Source organism: Zootoca vivipara, chromosome 2 (assembly GCF_963506605.1).
Source record: "Zootoca vivipara chromosome 2, rZooViv1.1, whole genome shotgun sequence".
Taxonomy (NCBI): Eukaryota; Metazoa; Chordata; class Lepidosauria; order Squamata; family Lacertidae; genus Zootoca; species Zootoca vivipara.
Window position 1 is genome coordinate 57,222,953 of NC_083277.1, and position 27,217 is coordinate 57,250,169.

The 27,217-nt window shown below is 48.3% G+C and overlaps 1 protein-coding gene across 3 annotated transcripts in view; it reads right to left on the reverse strand.

Moving 5' to 3' along the window:
- Positions 1-23,801, reverse strand: part of FAM193B (family with sequence similarity 193 member B) — a 33,669-nt gene extending 9,868 nt beyond the window's left edge. Inside the window, exons 1-5 of one of the 3 annotated variants that reach the window (XM_035105854.2) lie at positions 23,620-23,801; positions 2,377-2,616; positions 1,648-1,864; positions 1,076-1,276; positions 94-490 (exon numbers count right to left, since the gene is read on the reverse strand). In XM_035105854.2, the coding sequence (XP_034961745.2) occupies positions 94-490; positions 1,076-1,276; positions 1,648-1,864; positions 2,377-2,616; positions 23,620-23,787 (1,223 nt within the window). In that variant the 5' untranslated portion in view covers positions 23,788-23,801. Of the gene's footprint in view, positions 1-93; positions 491-1,075; positions 1,277-1,647; positions 1,865-1,968; positions 2,065-2,376; positions 2,617-23,619 lie in introns of those variants that run through there. The other 2 variants (XM_035105852.2, XM_060271593.1) reach the window with 2 other exon arrangements.
- Positions 23,802-27,217: the final 3,416 nt, after the last annotated feature.

Below are 27,217 nucleotides of genomic sequence, written 5' to 3' on the forward strand. Positions count from 1 at the left end.
CCAATGGTAGCATGGATGACTTCTGCCAACTGGCAAATTACCCCACAAAGGTGCTGGGCACCTCCCTATCAGCAAGTCCAGGGCTCCACTCACCTGTTGGTGCTGGGCAGTTGATGCGAGGCAGTTGGAGGACCCAAGGAGCCACTGCAATGGCCGTTGCATGGATGAGTGCAGCCTACGGGAGGTGGTATCTTCAGCAGTGGCACATTGGCAGTGGGCAGGTGTGGGCTCTTGCAAGATCCAGTGGGAGGGGAGTCTGCTCCTGGCTTGGGCGCCGGTGTGTGTGGACTGAGGGCTGGTGCAGGGAAGGGGGCCGCCTGCGGTGAGGAGCTCAGGTGGACGTGAGGAGGGGAGTTGAAGGGCCCAGGGTGGGCAGGCATCTGCTTTGTCGGGAGGAGTGCCGGCGGCTGCGAGGGGAGGCCTGTGGGGCTGTTGGGTGGAGCAGTGAGGTCCACATGCCGGTGGTGCTCCGAGGAGTGGAAGGCCTCTCCTGCAGCCAGATGGGAAAGGGAGAGCTATTAGGTCCAATCCTGGACAGCAGACTTTCCACACACTACTACAAGGGGCAAAACATTCCACAGGTGCTAAGCTTCCCTACCATGGAGACCTCTGCACCACAAGGTTCTTCCCCAGAAGTATTCCCCCTCCCATAATACCTCCAAGGCTCTACGGCCATACACCCAGGGCATGCCGCTCAACCCAACCCAACCTGGTGATCAGATTCTCAGCTAGAAGCTTCCCTGCAGCTGTGGTACTTTCCAAAGCACTTTCCAACGTACCAGGGCTTGCAACATAACATGTTTCCTCAAAACATGCTAGGGTGTTTGGCCACACGTACGACATGTTTAACATTTTAAACCCACAGCTCTCAGAAGGGGAAAGGGGAGCAACCCTTGCCCTTTGGGGTCGTGCTAAGGTCTCACTCAGCAAAAGGCCACACAGCCCAATGATGGGCCCTAAGGGGCTGGCCCTGAGAGGAGGCAAGATTCCACAGTGGTGAGCCCAGCAATGTGGTGCCACTTTTTGCCCTGCGGATGTGGTCAGCTGGCCTTCCCCAGGCCCCGCCCATACAGACCTGGCGGGGTGGGTCTCCGGCACATGCTCTTGAACTGCTTGGGAAGAGTTTTGCAGAAGTCGAGTGAGGTAGGCAGAGGCGAGCCTGGGGTGCCGCTGGGAGCTGGGGAGAGCGCGTGGCTGTAAGGGCAGGCTTTGAGCCCACCTCCCACAGCAGGGGCCTGGCTGGCACACTCCGGAGGGAGGCCGGGGTGCTTGTCACCTGAAATGGAGTCAGAGATGGAGCTGGCTGCTCTCCAGGCCCCTCGCTCACCTCCCCACTTGTGGCACCTCATCTGGGCCATGGAGATTGCAAAAGGCCTCTGGTGGGAAGACCTCCGTAAGCAGGGACCTTCATATAAAGAATTACTCTCCCTCAGGAGAAGAGCAAGACAGGCTTGTGCATGGCCATCCCTTCTCTGACAAAATATATTTATATAGGTTGCCAGATGCTAGCACTTCCTAACACAGTTAAGCAATTGCCATACCCCCTCCCAATAACTTCTGGCATAGCCTCCATAAAGAAGCTGCAGGGAGAACCCCGCATCTAGAAGGGAGAAGACCATCACTGGCCCAGGGGCAACATGAACTTACCTGGTACAGCAGGTGTTCCCCCCAGGGAGCTCCCTTGAGCTGCCCCATTGGCATGCTGGGAGTTCCAGAGCCCCGAGAGCTTGTGTGCAGACAGGAAGGAGCTGGGGTCCCAGTCTCCCGAGTTCCCGTGGCACGAGGATGAAGATGACGAAGACGAAGAGGAGTGGGAACCTGCCCCGCAGGACTGTGACTTGCAGGCCGTATGCGACAGCGAGACCTGGGAAGAGAACGGGCGGCTCAGACCGCAAATCCAATGCAACACGTCTGCTTGGAAGGGTAAGCTCATGGCTGATCTGTGAGGAATAGTAACATTGGACTAACCTTTGCTTCAACCAATTCTTGTCCTGGACCCACCATGGCACTTGCCCAGGAGGACGCAGACTCTCGGTGAGGAGACAGGCTTGTCTAGTCTTACCTCTACTCTCATTCCCTTTCCCATCACCGCAAATGATGACAGTGACAAGAAAGAAAAGAGTCAAGGCCCTATTGTTGTAGGCAATGCATTAACTCAAGCCAAAGCTGGCAAGTTCCACAGCATAGAGCTGGGAGCAGTTAGGGTCCCAGAACATAATACAGCCATCCGACAGTGGTCAAGGGTGTGCAGCTTGACCAATCCAGGAAGGCCTTTTATGTAGACTGCTGGCTTCACAGCAGTTAACCCTCCATGACCCAAGAACATTTCTCCCAGAGTGAGTGATGGCGTGCATTCTGGTGGGGTTAAATGCTTACCGCCAGCGCCTGCTCCTGGACTGCCCTCCTTTCTTCCTCTTCCACGCTCTGCCTGCAGCTCTGGCAGATCCACAGCGGCATTTCTCCCAGCAGGTTCTGCACCAGCGTCGGTACAAAATCTGGAGGCAGCCGCTCACCTGGAGATATCAGCCCATTGTGGGATGGCCCTCCCCAATCTTTACGCTCCCGGTGGCACAGCAAGCAGCACGTCTGCACCGACTGGTTGGAGGTGGGCAGCACCTGCAGCAGGGCAAATACACAGAAAGCGAGGGTTGCTCATAGGGAAAACAAGCCTGGGGAGCACTGGGCCATGTGCTATGACAACAGGATATGCTTAGGAAAATCCCCAAATCCGGATTAGGGCAATACCTTTTGTCATACTTCTTTCCACAGAGCTCTTGCAAACCTGTGGACAAACAGGCCATCCAGACAGCCGCCAGTTGGATGCTCCCAGAAAAGATTTTCTAGTGCTTCCTGCCTAACCCTGCCTAACTAAGCCACCTCAGAACTAAGCACACAGGCTGAGTGGCAGACCCGGGGCAGGAGGAGAGGGAATGAAAAGAGTCTGTGATGGCAGAAGGATGTGTGTTTGTGTGTGAGAGCCACAAACATGGGCGTACCCAGCACGGGGCAGGTGAGGGCACCGTGGCCGCCAGGTGCGCCACTGACGCTGCCGCGCTCCTTGGGAGCTCGGCAGGAGCTGGGAGGGAGCGCGGCTGCTTCCGCCCCGGGCTTGCTGGTGGGGCCGTTGGCACTGCGGCGTCTCTGTAGTTGCCAGAGGCCGCGCTCCTGGGCGCCTGCCCTGGGCCTCCCTCCTCTGCATGCTTCACCTGCGGCCGCCAGGTGCGCCGCCGGTGCTCCTGCACTCCTTGGGAGCTCGGCAGGAGCTGGGAGGGAGCGTGGCTGCTTCCGCCCCGGGCTTGCTGGCGGGGCCGTCGGCGCTGCAGCGCTGTCTGTTATTGCCAGCGGCCGTGCTCCTGGGCGCCTGCCCTCCACCGCGTGGTTCACCCGCGGCTGCCAGGTGTGATGTCGCCGCGCCCGCCAGGAGTGCTGCTGCCGCCGCCGCAATCTTTAGCGATCGCTGGCACCCACGGAAGAGGAGGCCCCAAGCCTGACGCCCCGGCGGAGGGAGAAGAGAGAGTTGCCTCAGCACTCACTTCCAGGCCGCCTCTGTCGGCGGAGAAGGCCGCCCGCCACCCCCAGAAAGGCTTCCTCTTGAGGAGGAAGCGCCGTGCAGGGAGGAGGAGGAGGAGGCCGGGCTGGGATCTAGAAGGAGAGCCAGGCGCTGCGAGGATACGTTATTTTTATTATTTTCATTTTTATTCTTACGTCATCATCACCACCATCATCATTCTCCGTAGCCCCGCCCACGTTCCCACTTTGTGGCCCCTCCCCTCCCATGCCTTGCCCCCCCCCCTAGTTTTGATCCTGGGTACGCCCCTGGCCACAAAGGTGCCTGATTTGTATCCCAGTTCTCTCTGTCCCTTTTATTCTCCCACCCGCAGTTGTCCCCCGGCTTACAACTCCTGCCTCAGCACAGGACGCTGCTTCCCCAACCCAATGCTTCCAGCACTATCCCAAGGCCCTGTGGGCCCAGAAGACAGGAAGCCTGCTCCCCCTTGCTCCTGTGCAGCTGAAGACGGAGGAACAGCTGCAACACGTAAGGCAGAAACCTTCTCCTGGCTGCTCCTTTCATTCTTCCCACATAAGGCCTTTAGCTTCCTGTCTGGCTCGGGGCGGAAGCCAGGCGACAAATCGGCTTCAGCATTGCTTAGAGATAGTGACAGGCACGAAGGGTTAGGGGCAGGGTCACACTGTTTCCCCCACCGACTGAGGAGCCCGGGACAATGGGCCGTGCATTTGACTGCTGCTGCAAAGCAGATGGTCGCTCTCAGACTCAAGGTGAGACAAAGCCCAAAGGGGCAAAGGGTGCAGCATGAGGAGGAGACAGAAGGAGAACCGGCCTTCCCTTCTCACAATCACCGCAGGAACAGGTGTGCTGGGGGCAGGGGTGATGGAGGAAAGTGACAAAGGAGAAGTTCCACAGCAGGATGTGGGCTGGCGGCCTCAGAGCACGTCCAGAAAATCAGACACACCCCTGAGGGGGAGAGTCCGATCAGCAACAACTTTTCAGCGTATGTGAGAGAATATTAATTACCGATCCCATGGCTCTATAGTTTAAGGTGAGGTTCTTTTTCTGCTTTCTTTCATCATAAAACCAGAAAATGCTATTCATCAGAACGTCCCATTTTTGCAGCCCCCTTTTCTCAAGACATACCTTAAAATTTCCCCTTTCACGTAAGCGAGAAAACCGAATTGCTGTTTTGGTGAAAGTCTCTTAAGTATTCCTAAAGTTATGACAGTTCAAAGTTCCTGTTTTAAATAAACAATTTAACTAAGGGCAAGTATGACAAAATGGATCTGTTGGACAGACTGAAGTTCCCCTGGTTGAACCTGCTTCCCCAAAGGAAAAGGGTTGCTGCCAGAGGGAACAGGTTGGAGCAGTGTGCATTTCTAGCTGCTCTGTGTGCGACATTGTGCTGCCGTGCATGTTTGAAAGTGGTGTGCTGCTTGTGCAATGGGCTACTGCATCTGTTTGTGCATGTCTGCATATGGCATACCCTTGCACATGCCTACCCATGGCATGCTCCTGCTTATTCCTGTGCGTGGTGTGTTGCTATGAAAGTCTGATTATGTTCCCCAGCAGATGTGAGCAAGAGAAAAGGTGCCACAACTCCATTAGACTGCACTCCTGGGGCTTAGCTCACAGCCCCCACCCCTTCCACTCTGCTGGCAGAAGCCCAGCGGTTCCTTCACCTTTGATCTTCTCTCTCCCACCCACTTTGGACTGCTTTGTAAGTCTTTAGAATTCAGAAGAAGAGCAAAGCAAAAGTGCAAGTCTAATATCCTGATCAGTTTTGATAGCTACTCTGCAGGTTTTGCTTTCAGTTCAACATGTACAGTTTGTACTTTACAGCTTAAGGTAAGCAAATCAAAAGTTTAGGGTTGTATCCAAAAAAATCATTACATGCATGGGATGACTTCTGCAAGTGCAATGGAACTCCTCCTCTACTCTCCTCCAAATCTGCGCTGGAGAGTTGGAGGGAAGAACCAGAACAGACTTAGGGAGCTGACAGTCGGGGGGGGGGATAAGGGGGGGAGGAATTTCATTGTGTTTACCAAATCTATTCTGCTTGCACATTGATTTCGTTGGATACAACCCTTAGAATATAAAACTATATATCTAACTAAAGACCAGCTTCCCAGCTTCAGAGTTCTCCCAACCGATACAAATAGAGGATTTGGGTTGAAAAACCAAAATAAAATTTGTATGCACAGACGCCAAGTTGTAAGCGGGCACAGCATATAGATCAGACGGTGCCTACCTATGTTTTAGACTGCAACTCCCATCAACCTCAGCCAGAGTTACCATCCAAAACATCTGGAAGGCATTGGGTTGGCAAGGGCTAAAGAAATACATAGGTTTTTTTACCACTTCTATGGCACAGAAGCTAAGGCTGTTGCCTTAACTTACTGTTTCCATGCTTTTTGGTGCCTGAGTGAATTCATAAATGCCTTAACTCTTCTCTTGAATGAGTGCTGTTGGTTTTAATCCTAGAATATGCACCTATCACCGACAATAATCAGATGTTGATTTCACCTCCTAAATTAAACACTGCAAGGCAGACAAACATCTCCTTAAAACACACTCATCTTTGTTCCCTAGGCAAGCCTCTTCTCACCACACCTTTGTTCCCTGGAAATCCCTGTCAAGGAGTGAGGTTCTCAAAAGGAGGACTGACACAGCAAGAGACAGATTCAGAACACGGGCCTCCAATCCTTGTCATGCCTGTTTGGAAATTCCAAACTTTCTGGAACAAATTTTAATATTGTTGATGGAAGGAGCAACTCCTCGGGTATAAGAAACAGCACTCGTTATTTCCGCAACTCCTGATGTCACTTAGAGTAAATGCAAGCAAAGGTCTTTACTTTCAGCTATCCAACCCACACCCTAATGAAAAATGTATCTACTGCTTAAGGAGTATCTGTTACCGGGATCCCTAAAATGTATCCATTTCGCCTGTTGCTGCTGCTCCTGGATTTAGCAAACACATCCCTGAGTTTGTCATAAGCTCCCTACCACCCCCACCTACAGCAACCCTCACCAGGGTCAGCCCTGCAATGAGGCAGAGAGAGGCAACTGCCTCAGGCGGCAGATACTGAGGTACAGGGAGTGGGCAGAGCTGTATATGCCATGTGGCCCATCCTGCTAGCCTGCTGCTCTCAAGTGCAGTGGAAAGATCCTGTTCATCAGTATTGGAGTAAATTTCAAATGCCAGTCCAATTGGCTTCTGTACGTGCCTTGGGACTGGGGCATAGTTTAGGGGGTTTTGTTGGTTGTTGTTTTTCTGTTGTTGATGTCAACTTCTTGTATCTTGTATTTTGCATCTTATGATTTATGTGTAAATTGTTCAATTTGGTTGTGAACTTCTTGATATTTTTATTATTTAGGATTACTTGTATTACAATTTATTTAAAAAATGACATAACTACAAATGTAAGTCGCCTTGAGCATGGTTTTAACCTTGAAAAGGTGGCATATGAATAAAATGAATGACTGACTGGTTGGCTGGGGGAGGACACCAGCTGGTCTTCCGCCTCAGACAGCAAAACGTCTTGAGCCAGCCTTGACCCTGACCTATCCCTGCTTCAGCTTCCAGCCACAAGTGCCACAGCCACAGTTTGTAGTTCTACAAACTTAAGTAGGCCTTTGTAAAGAAGCAAGAGCTTCTCTCTCATCCTATCCAGTCTTCGTTTTGAGTGTTGAGGTTGAGTTGGAGGTACATTGCCCTCTCATTCCTTGCTTCCTTCTGATCAGTAGTCTACACAACAAGTGTGTGAGTGCCCTTCTTTTTTTTCTCTTTTGCCCACTGACGATACTTTACACCCATCCAACAGTGTCCTCCATCCTCATTTTAGTGAACATGCTGCTCTGTCAAAACACACTGGGAGCCTACCGTGTTTCCCCCTTTTTAAGACACCGTCTTATAACTTTTTTTCCTCAAAAAAACACAGGGTGGCTTACTTTCGGTGGGATGTCTTATTTTTTTATTACTGGTACGGTTTTTACGGCTCAGGGCACTGGCTCAGGGCACTGCTGGGCTCTCTTGAGTGCTCGGCGCTGCAGCAGCCACCGGTTCTGAGTGGCGGGGCTGCAGGAGTCCTTGGCCGGGCCAGGCGGAGGCCGCTGGCTCAGGCGCTCTGCCTGCCACTGCAGGGCGCTCCAAGCTCCTTGGCCGGGCCAGGCAAGGAAGAAGCAGTGAGCCCAGTCGTGGCGGCAAGCATGGAAGCGGCAGGGATGACTGTGGACGAGAAGGTGGAGCGCGGGAATGCAGCCAGCAAGGCGAGAGCGCGATCAGCTGTTAAGCGGAGCTCTTGGAGCGCCACTTCACAGCTGATCGCACTCCTGCAGTGCCGGCCGCATGGAGTGACTCTGTGAGTGGAGGTGCCTGTGGGGGTTGGTTTCCGCAGCGCGGAAGTATGCCTTATTTTCGGGGTATGTCTTATACTTCTCAAATGCTTAAAAACTCTGTCATGACTTACTTTACGACTACGTATTAAAAAAGGGGAAACAGGGTACGTGGCCCTGCCCCATCATGTCAATTTAACTAAGGGATGGGGAACATGTGGCCCTCCAGATAATGTTGCACTCCAATTCTAGAGAGCCACAGATTCCTCACTCTAAACGTTATGCCTCTTCTGAGGTTTCGGATGAGACCATTACCAGCCAAACACTCATCTCTTTGTTTTGTCTTGCGTCTGATCCAGATACAAACTGTCTGGTGCAGATTAATTCTCCTGCAAGGCTATTCCACACAGGAAGTCACGTGTTTATAAAGAGTCCTCCCCCCCCCCATGAAAATTGCACCCTATGTCAAAAATGTATCACCTAGAGCAAATACTGACTTCTGAGTCTTCCTGTGGTGGTGGCAGAGGTCCAGTGAAATATATGTAGGTAGGAAGTTCTCTTAAGTATGGGGAACCCAGGCTGTGGGCAGACATACTTCAAAATCAGGGTGAGCTGCTCTTTTCCACATGGCTTGAAATGACCCCCCCCCCTTTGCAACCCTTTCAGCATGCATTTACCAGTGAATCCAATTCTGATTCACTACTCCATTTTGCCCCTTCCCCATTTCGGGCAGGCAGCCTGCCTTTTATATATATATATATATATATATATATATATATATATATATATATATATTAAAAACCTATACCTTAACTATGTCCGGTCACTTAAATGTTTACTCAGAGCCCAATCTGAATAAAAACAATCAATTCCTTATTTATTTATTCTATTAATTTTGGTTTTGTTTTTTTAAAAAAAAGAAAACTGAAGAATGAATGAAAGAAATGGCAGTGCTATCATAGGAACCAGTCAATCAATATCCATGGCCAGCTTCTGCAGAAACAGGTTAAGCTGGTCTCCCAGAGATGGCTCTTGAAGAGAAGTCTGTATGTAAGGCACAATACATTAAGAGTCATTCAAAAGTTAAACCCTCAAGTTCTGAGGGAGAAAGCAGGGTCCTGTCCACCAGCCTGCAGGTCACTGGCTGGACAAATGGCAGGCATTTAAAGATACACCACACATAGTGTGTACACAGGTAGAACTACTTCAGATGAGCGGGAATTCTGAGTCAATCTCTTTCCACATGTATAGAAGACTTGAGTAGTGGGGCAGGCCACCTTCTGGACACACCAGTGGGAGAGGGGGAGGTGTAACCCACATAGCCCTGTGACCTCTCTCATGCATTCTTTGTATGAATGAGTTGTTTGACGCCCTCCACAGCGAGTGCTCTTTCCCTGCAAGCTCGCCACAAAGGTCACATACATCTGGACACAGCCCCAGAATCAAATCGCTGCTCATCTGACTGACATGCTCTCCAGCAGCCTCGTGTACCTTACAGAGTTGCTGAGGGCAGAAAGGGATAGTGGCAGGTTTAAGAACTATGGTCTTTGGATCAGACTTCAGAGATTCGATCCATATTTCTTAAGGCATGTGGGAAATCTTCTTTATTGCTAATAGGAGGTTTGAAAGCTGACCTCGCCGTGACTGACACCACACTCCAGGATATGAATCACTAACAAAAGCCTGCTAAGGTCATACTCATCCTGCAGACCATAGGCTAAGCAGCATGTGCCCTGCATTGTCAGAGAAGACAAGTTTCTTGTTCTCTGCTCCTATTCCCCTGAAAAGCTGACTTGTCAGTGCCGATGGCTTGGCTACATCAGAATGGGGTACTTGCTTCCACACTAGTCCAGTTCAACCTGGCTAAATGAAGTGATGCCATATCTTTAACTACCATGCACAATTTGATCATTTGTTGGTGGAGGGTACCCTATCACTGAAACCCTGGAAAGCTATTGCAAGTCTCTGTAGACACTACTGAGAGATGAACCAATAGGCCAAGTCAGTAAAAGGCAGTTTCTTATATTACTAATCACATCAAAGAGTAGGGAAGACTAGATTTACTCATGCTGAAAACAATCACAAACAATTCTTATTTATTCTTTACTAATTAGGTTGATCTACAAGTGTCTCTCTTTCAGACCATGCATTAAATGCTATCACAGCATGCTACTGTTTCAGTTTGATAATGGTATTACCAGGAATAATAGAGGCTAAAGGTGGGGTTCAACTAATGAGTCTTGCTAGTGGAAGCCTGTGCAAGGACTTCCACTAGCACAATGCCTTTCTCACTTTCCCAAGCCCCAAAATTGGATCTGGGGGGTTCAGGAGAACCCCCAGTACAGCACACAAGGGGAGGAGAGGAAGGAATCCAGAGAAGGAACCCAGGAATCTTTCCTGCTCATGCTCCAGACATCTTCAGTCAACAACTACCATGCTGCTGTCCAATATAATATACAGTACTATATACAAGTATTTAGAAGACCCACTGAGTTCAATGGAGCTTACTCCCATGTATGTGTGCATAAGACTGCAGCCTCAGTAATACTAATCTAGTTTTAAAATTTCATCTACAATGTATTAACCTCTAGACTAGCCTTTCTCAACCTTGGGTCACCATATGTTGTTGGACTACAACTCCCATCATCCCTGACCACTGGTCCTGCTAGCTAGGGGTGATGGGAGCTGTAGTCCAACAACATATGGCACTGCAATGTTGTGATAGGCTAGTCTAGACCAGTAGTGGAGAACCTTTGGCCTTCTGGCCTGCAAGCACTAATTAGGCGTGGCAGGGTTTCTAGTTTGGCCTGTGAGGCAGTTTCCCCCCAACCACACCCACCTAACATCATATATGACATCAGTTGTGGGCCAGGTAAAGCCTCGACAGCCAATGAACAATCTGGGACTTAAAGGGTGCTCCCAATTGTGCCTTGGTAAGCAAGGCTTGCTGACAGTACTGACCCGTGAGCACCACTGAATTTTTCCATTTGCAGGCATCACTTTGATTCAAACTACACATTGAAACTGACTTCAAAGAGGCTTGCTGTAACCACTGAGCAGCTAATCCATGCAATGGGGTGAGCTCCCGCGGCTCTGTCCCAGCTCCTGCCAACCTAGCAGTTTGAAAGCACAACAGTGCAAGAAGATAAATAGGTACCGCTGCGACGGGAAGGTAAACGGTGTTTCCGTGCGCTCTGGTTTCCGTTATGGTGTTCTGTTGCGCCAGAAGCAGTTTAGTCATGCTGGCCACATGACCCAGAAAGCTGTCTGTGGACAAACACCGATTCCCTCAGCCTGAAAGCGAGATGAGCGCCACAACCCCCAGTCACCTTTTGACTGGACTTGAAATATAGCCTTGAAATACAGCCAGCCATATTCACCTGTCAAAGCTGGGTCATGGGGTGAGGGAAGTAAAAGATCAGGCCTGCCAACCAGATCTACTGTAATTCCCTGCCCCTGCTCCAGATGTTTGAAGCATAATTCCCATCACACCCCAACCAGAATAACTAATCATCAGGGATGATAGGAGTTGCAGTCCAAAGATCTGGGGGCCACCAGGCTGAGTGAGGCTGCACTAACAAGATCTTTGACTAGTCCACACACATTACCTCAACCTTTCTGGCAAAGGATTCCAACCCTACCTGCACCACATGGCACATTAAGGGTTGAGCGACATGATATAGCTACCTTGGAATGACCTGGCCTACTCTGAGGCAGGCCTCCAATTTACAACGTGACAGCTAGAAAAATAACCAGAGTGCAACGCTACCCACAAACGTTTTTAACAGGGAATCAAGGCCACCCCAAGGGAAGCATTTTTATCAAAACATCACGCACCTACAACAACTACAACATCGAAATACCACTGTAAAACTTGTTTGGTTTGGGACTGCTAAGTTTTACCTGAACAACGTATGAAAAGGAGATGCCCTCAGCCATAAGGAGAACCACATTTGTAAAGACACACCTTGACTTATTTTTACCAGCTTTAAAGTTAAAACAGAAAAGAAGTATTTCCAAAAATGTTAAGGGAGGGGGAGAAGCACTTTCAGAAAATAGTAACTACAGCAAGGGAAAGTGTTTAAGAGAAAATGATCCACTCAATCATTACCAGTAGTTAATGCATTTCCCCAGAACATACCAAACTAATTGGACCATACCATATAAAAACCAAAGCCCCAACCAGGAAGTGTTGTATTTATAGTTTCAATTCCACCCACTCCTTGGTCATGCATCCAACCAGCAAACAATTACAGTACTGAGCATGCGTAATAGATCCTCAGGTGCATTATAAGGGAAACAGACAAACATCTTTTAGGATAATACTGAAGGGAAAGACAGAGGGTGGGTGCTTTCTGGTTGGTTGAATGGTAACACCACTACCACCCTCCCCATAGTTTCAAATTTTAGATGTGTCTGTGATTCCCCTCTGTCTACTATAAGGCTTCTTAACTAGAAAATGGCTCAAATAAACGTAGTTCTAAGTGCATCCAGACTATAGCATGTTCCAGCCTATGCTATTCTTCCTGCTAACATTCAGGACTATATTAAGCAGGTGAGTCCTTAGAGAATCCTCCTCAGGTAATTGGAGAGTGAAAGTGTGCTAAATAACACAGGTAGTTCTGACTTCTGTTTTTAGATATACATTTCCTATAGGCTTCAAAATTAAATTTTCCTTGTGTGCTGACAGCTAGTAACTGAAATCTTCTTGTACTGTGGTCATCTTGGTTAGTATATTTTTATATTCAGATGTGCTACCCCAGGGAGCCTTGGTTGACTAGTAAGGGACTCGTTTTCCCAGAGAGGAGGGACTTTCTTGTTGGAAGAGTCACTTGTTCAAGATGAGATACAGAAGCTGCATCTCATCTTTCCAGTTCTTAAAGCTGGAACTAATTGTGATTCCCCTCCTCACCTGTAGATATCCTGTTAGAAGCTCTCTTTTAAAGTCACTTCTGTGAGTCCAGCGCTGCCCTCTAAGACATATTGATGATTTATTTGCTCTTTGAAAAATGAGGAACTGAAAAGAGGGGCGGGGGCTTACGGTAAACTCCATGATAGAAAGCTATCTGTTTGAATTGGGGCAACAACTTTTAAATATATAAATCAATTGCCCAAACTTTTAGCCACTTTAATGAAGGGAAAGTTTTAATTGGTAGGGCTGTGATTTAAAAGCAAGTTTGGCATTTGGGTTCCGCTGTATAGCAAGGAAATAAATGGGAGGATATTTTGCATGGCAAGGTCTCAAAAAAGCAGTTCTGTTGCAGTTTTAGTAATATGCAAATTGGTGTAAATGTAAGTTGTCAAACAGCAAACACACCAAATTCATTTTGGTTTAGCTGACAGCTCTAAACAGAACAGTGAAAGAAGTATGGAGTAACAGAAGTTAATAGGGCAGATTACCTCCCTTCACAATTAATTATTTGATTTTTTTTATAAAAAAAAACAACTTGTAGCTTTTCATTGTGATGTCTTGAAGAGCTCTTGCCTGGAAGCAGAGTATACATTTTCAAAAAACAGGAGCAAAGCCATGGAACAATATCTATCTGTTTGGGTCAGAGCAATAGGCACATGGGCAACTGCTGTTATATAATGTCTAAATATTGGGATGGGGGTGGTTGCGTGTTTTTAAAAATCTGACCAACTGACTCTCAAGCTGTTGGGTGGCTTGCTGCTGAAGTAGGTAAGCTTTTTGCCTTTATTTGAGCATAGTGTATGGAATGCCTAAACAGAGGATAAGAGTTAGATGCAGGAAGAAATCCAGCTTGTATTTAACAAATAATATGTTCCAGTCCTGCTGTGTAATATCCAAGCAGTCCAAACACAGATAACAAATCAGCACTCACTGGTTTGTTCCCAATGCCAATATTCAAGTCTCTCCCTTTTTGGCTCTCTGTCCCTAAACTGCTCTCTTGGTGCCCTCTCAAAGCAAGGACTAACTTGGGGGGTGGGGAGGAAGGAACATCCTGTAAAAGCTCCCTTCTGGGAGAATGCTTGTAACTAGTCCATGATAAACTGCCTTGCCGCTGAAATGATAATAAAGCTTATTATCCCTATATCTTCTGCACACCTTTCTGCAAAAGGACCTCTGAAACAAGTGAGCAATCAACAGATTTATTTTTTTAAAGAGAAATGAATGGGAATAATGTAAAGAGCAAAAGGCTAACTTGGCCCTCCAGCTGTTTTGGGACTACAACTCCCACCATCCCTAACTAACAGGACCAGTGGTCAGGGATGATGGGAACTGTAGTCCCAAAACATCTGGAGGACCACATTTGGCCATGCCTGGGCTAAGACCTTGCTATGGAATGTTTAGTGTAGACAGAGAAGAGATATTTGTACTAATTCTGAAGGCTTTGTTGCTGGGTCATTTCTTCCAACGTAGCCTTCAATCCAGAAGTGTGAGAGGCTCCCTTTCAGTCGTATATCAACTGAGGACCTGAGCTGTACCTTTCAAAACACTTCCACAGCTTTCAAAAGCATCTTGGTATCTGAGCTGCTGATACTTGTATATACATATCTGAGCTAGTCCCCCTTCTAGGAATTCTTGCACCTGACCTGCTCTTTGAAACTGAATTTAGAAAGTACAGTGGTACCTCAGTTTGCGACCACAATCTGTTCCGCGGAGCCGGTCGCTCCCCGAATCAGTCGCTCCCCGAAGGCACGCTTCTGCGTGTGCACGAAGCGCCAATAGATCGCTTCTGCGCATGCGCACACTGCACAGGTCGCTCCTGCGCATCTGAGCGCCGTGGAACCCAGATGTAAACACTTCCGGGTCCGTGGTGGTCAGAAACCGAAGCGGTCGCAAACGGAGGCGGTTGAAAACCGAGGTTTGACTGTAGTTTAGAAGTTTGGCTCTGCCCCAACTCCCTTCTGGTCCAGTTTCTCTGCATTAAAAGGCTACTGGCTGTGGCCGTTTAATCTGAGAAGAGAAAATGTTGGGTACAATCTCTCAATGCTAAAGAGAAGAGCAAGTGTGTTCTGGCGACTGGGCAGGAGGAGAGATGCGTCCATGCATCTTACTCTGCAACTTTGCTACTAGGCGTCTAAGTACACATGGCCTACTAAGGTGAGGGAGTTGACCACATGCATAAGGGAAGGGAAAGCAGAGGTGTCTACTCTTCTTATCCCTCAGCCCCCTCACCTCAAACTAAAACTTCTGGTACTACAACTACTACAAGCTGTATTGGTTTTAACACTCGATTGGGAGCCGCCCAGAGTGGCTGGGAAAACTCAGCCAGATGGGCAGGGTAATAATAATAATAATAATAATAATAATAATAATAATAATAATAATAATTGATTTCACTAACTATTTCCAGTACCGTAGTCAGGAGTGTCAGTAAGGATGGTAGTAAGGATTTTGACTTATCCCTGTCACCGCCTTTTAGTTGCTCAGCAGGTAAGTCAGCAGCGTGCCATCATCTCATTGCAGCCTAGACAAGCAGAGGTGGCAGCAAAAAGGCCTGGTCCTTCCTCACACACGCTCCCGAGGTGAGCATGCATCAAAGCCCTCTTTCTTGTCCCTGCCAAGGGTATCTGCTAGTACAGAGGTTTGCAAACTTTTTTCTCTGGGCCACACTGAATTTTTTACTGATAAAAAATACATTAGAAAACAAAAAGAAACAACTCCTAGCAATGCTTGATTTATAACACAGAACACAACTACTTTATAATATGAACATAAGAAATCTGGAAAGTATATAAAACAATGCAGCTACATATTCCACGGTTTAAAAATTGTGGGGTGGGTTGTTGTTGTTTTTTGATGCTATACTACACTGAAATGCTTGAACATTTCTTTGATTGTCCTTGAATCTTCCCACCACACTTGCCATCCTCTCCTGCCACACCCTTTGAGAACCACCGCACTAGTACCAAAGTACTAGTATTTTACTAGAAAAAGAGGTGCCTAAACTCACCACAAATGCCTCCCTCATTCTCTTATAATGGCAATGGTGCTGAGAGGTGCTGAAACTGAGTTCTGGTGAGTTCCAGCTGAAAAAAAGCCATGTAAACTACCAATATATCCTTTTCTACTGAGTGGCAGGAAAGGCAGCTAACTATCCTCTTCCCTGAGCCACAAATGGGGGACCTGGTGAGGGGATATTTTTCCAGTCACGTAAGTGGCTGGCTACACAAAGGTGACTGCTATGGGCAGGGCTTTTTTTCAGCCGGAACTCACCAGAACCAAATTCTGGCACTTCTTTGGTGCGTTCCGGCAACCTGTCACTGGAGGCTGAGTGCTAGAGGCTGTGGGCGGCGCGCGGCACGGCACTCTGTGTTGAGTGATGGAGGCTGCAGGCAGCAAGGCAACTGGAGTGAGAAGCTCAACAACTTTCGATGGTTTCTCCCTTAAAAAAAGCTCAACAAGTTCTGGCACCTTTTTCTAGAAAAGAAACGCTGAGGTCTTTCACTGTTTGCTCTGGCTTCTTGTGTCTTCTGCCACTTCTGGATGATGATGATAATAATAATAATAATAATAATAATAATAATAATAATAATAATAATAATTTGTTATTTATACCCCACCCATGTGGCTGGGTTTCCCCAGCCACTCTCCCAACAGAATATTAAAAACACGATAAAACTTCAAACATTAAAAACTTCCCTAAACAGGGCTGCCTTCAGATGCCTTCTAAAAGTCAGATAGTTGTTTATTTCCTTGACATCTGATGGGTTAGGGTGCCACTACTGAGAAGGCCCTCTGTCTGGTTCCCTGTAACCTCACTTCTCGCAGTGAGGGAACTGTCAGAAGGCCCTCGGAGCTGAACCTCAGTGAACAATAGGGGTAGAGATGCTCCTTCATATATACTGGGCCAAGGCCGTTTAGGGCTTTAAAGGTCAGCACCAACACTTTGAGAAGGATTGTATCTCAGTTGTAGAGCTTCTGTTTACATGCAGAAGGTCCCTGATTCAATCATTGACATTTCCAGGTAGGACTGGAAGTGTCTGCTGTCTGCAACCCTGAAGAACTGAGCCAGTCAGTATGGACAATGGGACAATAGTCTGGGTGGGACAATGGTCTGCTTCTGTATACAGCACCTTCCTGCACTCCTAGATATCCAATTGCAAGATCACTCCAGAATCCTGCTGGAGCACCAGCAGCTTCCTAACACTAGGAAGGGGAAGAGTAAGTGTGTCGCCTTCATGGCGTAACTTCTGCAAAACAAAATGTCACAATGTGAAGCCTTTAAACATTATGTCTACTTGTTCTTCTAGTGTTGGCACCACTGGGTTCGTAATGCGAAAGAGCAGAAAGACACATCCAGCTCCCAGCATGTGGCTTTGGGTTCAGCATAGCACTGTGGTGATCTTGTACAGTATGCTATGGCTAGTGTGCAGTTGGCCATTTGGGTGTCCACCAAGAGGCAGTTGCAAACTGCAAGACTGACTTAGTGTGACAGCTGCTGAAAAGAAACATACAAAAATAACTCCAGTTAATGCACCGCTGGATCATGGCCCTGGGTAACAAGACTGCAACTGATACTTGAATCTGGGGAGGAGGAGGTGGTTTGTTAAGTAGTTTTGTTAGTTCACGTTCTCAAAAACTGTCTGGCTGCCCCAATCTCAAGATGGGATGGACAGGATCTGGTTTGGTACAATGGGAAATGAAGCCAGGAGATGGATAAAGACAACTCCATAGTTTTCCAGAAATTGCCATGAGCCTCTAGGTAAAGGTAAAGAGACCCCTAACCGTTAGGTCCAGTCGCGGACGACTCTGTGGTTGCGGTGCTCATCTTGCTTTACTGGCCAAAGGAGCTGGCGTACAACTTTCAAGTCATGTGGCCAGAATGACTAAGACGCTTCTGGTAAACCAGAGCAGCGCACGGAAACGCCATTTACCTTCCCACTGGAGCGGTACCTATTTATCTACTTGCACTGCGTGCTTTCGAACTGCTAGGTTGGCAGGAGAAGGGACCGAGCAACGAGAGCTCACCCTGTCGTGGGAATTCAAACCGCTAACCTTCCGATCGGCAAGCCCTAGACCAGGCATCCCCAAACTTCGGCACTCCAGATGTTTTGGACTACAATTCCCATCTTCCCCGACCACTGGTCCTGTTAGCTAGGGATCATGGGAGTTGTAGGCCAAAACATCTGGAGGGCCGCAGTTTGGGGATGCCTGCCCTAGGCTCTATGGTTTAACCCACAGGGCCACCCGCGTGCATCCCTTGAGCCTCTAGGTAAAGGTAAGGGTAAAGGTACCCCTGACCATTAGGTCCAGTCGCAGATGACTCTGGGGTTAAGGCACTCATCTTGCTCTATAGGCCGAGGGAGCCGGCGTTTGTCCACAGACAGCTTCTACGTCATGTGGCCAGCATGACTAAGCCGCTTCTGGCAAGTCAGAGCAGCGCACGGAAATGCCGTTTACCTTCCCGCCTATTTACCTACTTGCACTTTGACATGCTTTCAAACTGCTAGGTTGGCAGGAGCAGGGACCGAGCAATGGGAGCTCACCCCATCATGGGGATTCGAACCGCCAACCTTCTGATCAGCAAGCCCTAGGCTGTGTGGTTTAGACAAGTGCTAATAAAAACCAGCCGCAAAAAGACAACATTAAACAATACACTTGGATTATTATGGCAATCTTTTGTGGCATCATAGAATCTAACTGCTGACAGTTGTGACTGAGAAGTGCAGAAAGTCAACATCAAAGGCAGGGAAGATCTTAATGCACTCTGTATAGTCAAACTAAAGAAATCTGGCTGCTGTGCTAAGCAACACCAACTTATGGACAGGTATGTCAGCATGCCAGCCCAGCCATAAGTGTTTGTGGCAAGTCTAAATCCCACTTTGTGAACTCGAGGCGTTACTACTAGTAGTCTGTCTCGCAAAACTTGTACAATACTAGCTCTGGTGCGCTGCCTGGCAGCATCCCTGTCGTTTTTGCTTGGAGGACTAACTTTCTTTTTAATTACTTTAATTAGACTATTGTAAGTTACCCTCCATGCAGCTCCCGAACAAGTGCTGTGAAGGTCAGCTCCGCTAGTACATTCCTAATTGCTTAGAAATGAGTGGACAAGAGAAACTTGCCTCATTGTATTGAAGTGGGGCTGTTGGTTTAACTGCAGGCTCCAGGCTCTGGTGCCTTGAAAAACTATATAAAAGGGAGATGATCACTAGGTACTGTTTCTCTTAGTGCGGTAGTGGAAGCAGATACACCTGTGGATTCTCCTTGCCACACTGCTTTTTTAAGGCATAGCAGCTCTGTCCCATTTGGTGTATATGGCAACCATTGCCTTCCAGTTTGCTGCTGGCCAGTTTCCAACTTGCTGCAGAAGCCTGCAAACTGTAAAGGAGAGTGTGTGCACATGTAGGTACAGCTGCATACGCCCAATTCATATGCACATACTTGAAGTTTTAGCTGTGCTGCAGGAACCAACAGAGAACAGAAAAGCTATCCTAAAATCTCCCTAGAGCTATCCTGAAAAGTTTACATGTAGCTAGTTGCACTGTCCCTTTTGCAGAACACTTGTAGCATCCTTAAGTAATAGGCTGCCTACTGTTTGTCTTCTCCAACTCCCCACATTTCTGCTTTGCTTCAAGCATTAAGACTCTGATTAGATGAATAAGCACTTGTTAGAGTAAATGAAACAATGTAAAGTCATTTAAACACCTGAAAGCACAAAATAAAAGCTAGATGATATTTCTAACAAAACTTGCTAGGATACTATCCAATTGGAACTATTTATGTACCCTCATTTAATGCTTGGAACAAAGGCTCTGTGATTCAGGCAGGGCAAGGACAGCATAGGCACAAATCTATGCTAATGCGCTCAGCACCTCAGCCTTCCCTTTCTGGGGCTTAGGTTAACCTGCAGTAGAACTACACATACCAGAAAGCTCTTCTGGAGTTTCCATCAAGGTTTCCCATATCAGCCGATTGAAGCTTCGTGGCTGGATATGTGAGATTTAGTTAAGAAGCAGAAAGTATGGAACTTTTGATTCAGTGATTCTCTGAATCACTGAACAGTAACTCCTCTCAGAATTCAGGTGCTGCTGCTTTTTGTTCATTTATCAACAATGCTCTCTGATTTATTTGCAATACATACCGGTAGGTACTTCAGACACTGCATGTAACTAAAAGGGTCTTTCGGTCTTTGTTCCCAGACTACCTCTCTAAACTGGATTTGGAAGCCTGCTCTGTGCTTAAGTTTCCACTGCAAGTTTGCATCACACTTCATTACACTGGGACAGTAAGAGTAACAGCTCTGTCCAAGCCACTATAGCAATTGCTCTTAAGCCAGCAACAAGCTGGTCTTTCCAGTTACTATTTTGTGTCCCAAATACCGGAAACATAGAAATCACATAATTATAAAACTGATTACAGTGAATCATAATGGGTTTTAACTAATAGTTTTGTATTAGCCAGTACCTGACTGTTCCAACGCTAAGCCTTTTCCACTGGCTTCTACTGCTGAACTTATCTCCTGAAGATGCTCAAATATCCTCTGCATGAACCTGTTGATCCTGGAAGCATTTTCTGCCTTGAAAGTCATAGCTAGCATTAGACCCTTGGAAGTGTAAATAACAGGGCTGCTTCAAGGTGCATCTTCCACAACTGTGGAAGATGAGCAACTACACATATGAGCAAGTTACTGAGTGTGGGGGTAGGGGTGGATTCAAGGGGTGAAGTGGCTGAGATGCTCAAGGACCAGATCCCAGCCCCCAGTCATGACCTTATTGTCCCTTACCCCAGCATCTTGGCCAGGGGAGCTGTTCTTCTATCAACAAAATGAAAAGTGAGGCTGGGAAAGTCAAGTTCTTTATTTCAGTGTGACAGGTCCGTCTACCAAAGGAAACCAAGAAGCCGAGAGTGACTCCCTAGCATATTAGCACACCTTATCTTAGAGCTGTGTTTCACAAACTTGGGTCCCCAGCTGATGTTGGACTACACCTCCCATCAGCCCTGACCACTGGTCCTGCTAGCTAGGGATGTTGGGAGTTGTAGTCCAACGACAGCTGGGGACCCAAGTTTGAGAAACACTGTCTCAGAGGCATGTGAGAGGAGTGCCATGAGGCAAGAAGTTCTGCCCTGTGCATCTCATACGGCATGGATGTTGGCCATCCTTGGTATAGACAAGACAGACAAACAGCACTCCTCTCCCCAGATGGCAACTCTCAAAGCTGCTGTGTTGCACCCTGACTAACTTATCTGTTACACACTTATGTGCTAGCCTCTTAAACCCAGTTCTCCGTAGAGAATACATGCTCTAATAAGCAGCAAGGGAAGCACTCCCAACCAATTCCCAACCCTGCTATAACACATCATAGTCTATTGTGGTGCTCATTTATGTGATATTTCTAATCCTCTCATCTCTGACTAATGAAGTTGGCATATTTGCGGGAAGGGGGCAGATCAATGCTTGAATTACAGGGAGCCTAGAGGGGCCCCAGTTCTCTTTATTTGATGCTAACCCCCTCAGCCAGTTTTTACACAACTAAAAAGGGATTCAAAGTATGATGTAACAGACAAATTGGGTGAATTTTGTTAAAACTGTAATGATATAATTTTATCAATTTAAGTTTAAAAACCGAGAGGGGGGGGAAAGGCTACACAGAGGCGTGGTGTGGTTAAAAGCAGGGGAAGTTGGGGGTGCGGACTTATGACTTTCCCTAGGGACCCCATACCTTTTTGTCCATAACTTGAGGACTGGGGCAGATGAGACACAAACTTTCATGGAGGGAAACTACCTCTAATCATTCCCACTGCAGGCAAAAGACTAGGAGACACCATCAGACAAAAAACGTTGACTGCTCTCCTGCGACTGGCGACATGCTTGCTTGCTAGCAACTCTGTATGACGATAGTTTGGGATTCTTTTATCCTGGGCCAGACAAATGCCAGTCTAGGTGCACTGTATCCTATCCAGGGACAAATTTGCCACTGTGCCTGGTTCACCCACCAAATGGCTTGTTAGCCATGCTAAAAAACAGGTGTGCAAACAAGAAGAGCACTCTCTCCCTGCCCCGCCCCCTGAAAAAGGCTGAAAATGCCTTGCCGACTGGCACAGTCTGTAGACAAGCCCCCACTTCCACATATTCTGTGTAACTCTGGCTGAGTCTCCAGCAGGTCTGCTGTCTGCCAACAGCAGCCTGGCTTCCCAGAAGGCTAATTCTACAATCCTTAGTTAACACAAAGCTGTCCTGAGGATTTGCCACCTCAGCGTACATGGCTAACAGTACAGAGATAGGAACAGTTTCCCCAGTTCCCATAAGGGTAGCTGTTACCTATGCAGACTCAGGACCAAGAGGCACACTGGACTGGATTTTGAACATCCTCCTCTGTCCATGCCAGGTTCTAGCTCTTTCCTTGGCTCAAACTGTATTCTGCTTGCAGCACAGCTCCTGTCCAATTGTCCCACAGTAACTCAGCAAAGCTCTGCAAATTCAGCCAAATACCAACACCCAGCTGGAGAAACTCAGTTCCTCTTGGAGGGCAGAGCATCACTTACACAGCGACCTTCTGTGGTGTACACTGGGCAGTGCTGTCTGCCATTAGTCTCATATGTTCTCTGTCCACACATCTGCCCTTACCCTTCCAAGGCAGCCTTCTTGCAAGACACATTGGATGGGGGCCATGTGTTGATTCCTGCATTCCACGGGGTTGGACTAGATGACCCTCATGGTCCCTTCCAACTCTACAATTCTATGGTGCTAGTTCATCTGAGCAAACAGCAATAGTTCCATACTCTGCTTTCTTGTTTAGTAGAAATGTAGACTGCACAAATATTCAGTTGGCTGCCACCCCCTACCTACTACTGGGAAGGGACACATGCATATATCTGAAAACAGGCCCAGGCACAATCTGAAGGACAAGATACAGCATGGTCGCAGGGCAAGGCCCCACTCAGTTTTCAGCCCGACAAGGGGAGCAAATGAAATGGAAATGCTCAAAATGCAAACAGAAGATAAAGCTGTATATGCTAAATACTGGTTAGTATTTAGGGGAAGGCCTGTCTTTCTACATCTGAGGAAGATGCAACAAGAAGCCTGAAAAGATGCAGCAAGCACAGAATGTGTGGGTGCTCCAGCACCAAAAGCTATAGAATTGGTGGTGCATCCAACATATGGAATGGTGCTTTCCTAAGTAAAGGAGAAGGGGACCTGGTCTAGCAGCCTTCTGCAGGCTAGGGTGGACTATAAATGTCCAATGACTGTTGCATGCAAGCAAAAAGGTGGCCACAGCACACTGAAGGGGTATCGGTAAGTAGAGCACATAAGGATTGTGGATGTGGGACTATTTGTGGTTGGACTAGAGTAGATTTGAGTGCTGGATGTAACAAGGGGGTGGGCAGATGAAGAGAGGGCTTGACATGAACAGAGGTGAGGATCTGGGCCTGACGGACGCTGGATGTGGGGGAAGCAGGTGGCTTCAGTGTAAGGGGGGGATAGGGAGAGAGCGAGCCACACACACACCCCACACAGCCTAGGTCATGATCTAGACAGCTTGGATTCAAGGTGGATCTTGAGGTGACTGCACGGCGCACACTGGGTGCTGCTGCTGGATGTCTGGTGGCACTCGTGCAATGTGCTGCGGGAACCGCATCCAGGAGGGCGATCCCAGTCGGCGGGGGCGGGGAGTGGGGGGAGGCGAACGGGGGGCACCTCGGGTGGATGAGTGGATCGGGGCGATCCGCGTGCAGGAGGACGTGTGCGGTCGGGGTTTCTGGGTGAAGGGTGGATCGCGCGCCGCAAATGGATGCGGGGCGAGCGGTCTAAGGGCAGCAGAGGGGTGTGGATGCAGGGCGGGATGTGGGCGCGCGCTCCCGGTACCTGTGAGGCTCTGCCCTGCTCCGCGCTGCTCGCCGCCGCCGCCGCCTCGGGAGTCTCTGGAAGGCCGGGCCCGGCGGGGGGCGCGGGCGGCTCTGGGGGGGCTGCTCCCCCCGCCCGCTCCCGCCGCGCCCCGGCCGCGCCCACCGCCTTATTCCGCCTGCGAGTCATGCTCGTCCCGCGCCCCACGCTGCCGCGCTCTCGCCGCCGCCGCTAACGCCGCTGTTGCTCCCGCCGCCGCCGCTAACGCCGCCGCCGCCGCCGCCGCTGCTGCTGCTTTCAGACAGGACAACAGCCAATATGGCGGCGCGGCCCGTCCGGCCCCTGCCCGCGGGGGGAAGCCTCCGCCGCCATCGCCGGAGCGGGCAGCGCTTGGGCAGCGCGCCCCCCAGCGGCTGGAGGAGGCGCTGTCCCTGGCAGAGAGCGCGTGTTCCCGGCGAGAGGCGCGGAGCTGGCGGAGGGGCCGAAGCGGGCCCGGTCTCTCCGGAGGCGGGAGCGGGGGGTGGCCCGGGGCGGAGCCAGAGCCTGCAACTCCGACGGGCGGGTAAGGTGGTCATTTGGGGTCACCGAGGCCCATTTAAAGGGAAACACCAGCAAAGCCTCAGCCGGAGCCCTCGGCGTTCTTCCATGGCATCTCCGACGAGCGCGGCGGTGCTGCAAACTTGAGCAGTTCGCCTTTCTGCTCGCTGCAAGCCTCCTCTGTGCCGCCACCCATTGTAGGCCCGTCTCTGCTTCTCGCGGCTCCCCCACCCACTACCAGCATTGCAGGGAGGGCACAAGGTGCAGGTGTACCCCGCTACCCCGGGTGTGTCAAAACCTCTGAGCCTTAGCAGGTAACCTTAACTGATCACGTCTACGCGGGGATGTTAAACAACTGACACCGGAGTGTTGTGGTGCTCCGACATACCGTAGAATGGTGAAATCTCTATATAATATGTAAGCATCTTGTAAATTAAGTTTTCATGCATCTGAAAATACCTATTGCCAACAATACAATCGAAAGGTTTTTTTGGGGGGGGGATCATATACCTACTGCAGTATAAAATTAATAAGGGAGGGGCAGCATTATAGATCTAAAAGGTGTGTGAAGTTGCATTTTAACATGAAATAAAAGAATATATGGAAACGATCAAATTATATATTTAGAAATAACTCTCACTTTGGTAATTTTTTCAAACATTTTTAAATGTTGTTAGTTATCGGGCAGATTAGTTGGAATAATTATTTTTAACCCCAAAAGTTGAAATTTGTATACTGGGTGTTCTAAATGTGGCTACAACTGCAGTCCACACTTGGGACTTCTGAACAAGTGGCAAAGAACTGGCAAATCGCAGGAGAAGTCTGTCACTTCCTTGCAGCCATGATCTGGTCCTGACATGCAGCATGGTAGTGTTAACCTCTTCAGGAAGCACCTAGGAGGGAGGGGTGTGTGGAATACAGATTAATGCTGGAATGGAGTTTTGAAAGTGTACTGGTAGCCCTAGTGGTGTGGAGTGGAAGTGCCATTTGGGCAGCAAGTATCTGCCCAATTTGTGTTTAAAACATGTGCTGCCTTTTTTAACATGTACAATTAAAAAACATAGGATGCCACTGATAACTCTGTTGCATAGCACTTGCCTATGTAACTCAACCCTGGGCCATGAGATATCTTGACACCTGAAATTTACTAAGGGTTTGGCTGCCTGATCTGACACTGGAAGGAACTGCATGCATCAGAGCAATAAAGGAGAATTGTAAATTATGCTTGCAACATATGAAGTAGCCCCAAGTGAACTCAAACTAGCGGCAGGTGTTTACTAGGAAGAACAATACGTAGTTCCATGTCACACTGATCTTTACAGAATAAAACCATTCTCCCAAACCAGCGCTTCAGGTAACTGAGAGCTACAATTTAGAAGTGCAAAAGAGCAATGACGTCTATTGGGTCTTACAAGAGATATTGAGTGAAAGCAGAAAAGTCATCACTACAGTAATGAGAAAATAGTTGTCTATAATGAAGTAGCAATCACTATCCTGAACAGCAGCTCCAAAACCAAAACCAAAAGCTAAAGTAATTTCCCCCCATTGTAATAATAATAATGCAATATATATTAAGAACCTGGAAGAAAAGCAAAAGAACTGCTGTACTCTTGGAATTATGAATGGACTGGAAGGGCCATATTTTCATGGGTGTGCTGGCCTTTTGGTATACAGCAGAGGGCACTGTCCCTTCACTTCTGGCAACATTAATAAAACTTACCTTACTAGCGTATCTTTCAGCCTTCATTAATTTTATGGACATTGGCCAAATGCAGACTGAAGTATAAGAGTCCTGTCCCTTCCATTTTGGGAAGCAGCTGGCTATTTTGAAATGCACTGTTTCATACAAAGTGAGCAGAAATTAGCTATTTTGTACAAAAGGTGTTTCAAAAGACATTTTTGGATCTACACATGCCTTCTAATGGCCTAATTGATTTTATTTCAATATCTGCTTTTTGCCAGTGCCTTCAAATTCTTTCAGGCTATGTGATCTTCATCACCAGCTTCTCATCAGTGCTTCCTGCTAGCCCAGGCATCCACCATCCCCTGAAAGAGCAACTCTAGGGGCTCATCCACATGGGAATTTAGTGTGGATTTGAAGCTGCGTGTGCCTTGGTTTTGGGGCGTTGCCCACATGATGTTCTCCCCATTCAACTGACAGCCTACGGTTCTTCAACACTAAACTTGGATTTTCATGATTAAGGTGAAATCTAAAATGGGAAAGTAATTTCAATATAAAATTGTTTGTTTCCTGATTCTGAATGCACCTGGAGCACATTGTGTGGATGGGCCTTCGACATGTTTCTCTGGTGCCATCTATTACCATCATCCCACTTCCATTTTGCTTCCATCAGCTGATAGGGAAGGATGCATGCCAGGGGCGTACCCAGGATCAAAATTAGGGGGGCAAGGGGCGGGACCAAGGCATGGGAGGGGAGGGGCCACAGCGGGAATGTGGGCGGGGCTACATGGCCTGCGCCTTTCAGCTCTTCCGAGGAGACGGTCCCAGGCTCCCACTCCCGACGCGAAGCTCCAGAGGCGCACGGGGAGCGTAAGCCTGGGGCCGCTACGCTGCACCCCTCAGCCTTTTGCTTCTGGGGGGGGGGCAACTGCCCCCCCTGCCCCCTGCCTATGCCCATGATGCATGCTCCCAGTATCATTGTTTTTGAAATTTTAAAACAGCTGTTTTGCACAGAAGAGATCTTGCACAAAACAGCTGTATTAAAAATAAAATTTGCCCTTGCAGGTAGAGGAGGTGGTGAAGGAATAGGGAAGGAAAGGAAGCAGCAGCCTTTCATGCAAGCTTCCCCCCCCACCCCGCAAGACCAATTGCAGTCATTAACAGTCGTTAACAGTCATCAACAGGTTTACCACTCCTATCAGCCCATCACCCATTCCCATCACCCCCACCCTCTGAAGGGTCTGGTGACTTCTGTTTCAGTGTATCTGATGAAGTGTGCATGCACACGAAAGCTCATACAAAAATAAAAACTTAGTTGGTCTTTAAGGTGCTACTGAAGGAATTTTTTAATAAAATTTTCGTGAAAGTTTTCTGCTTCCTTAAACTGATAAGGGATCTGAA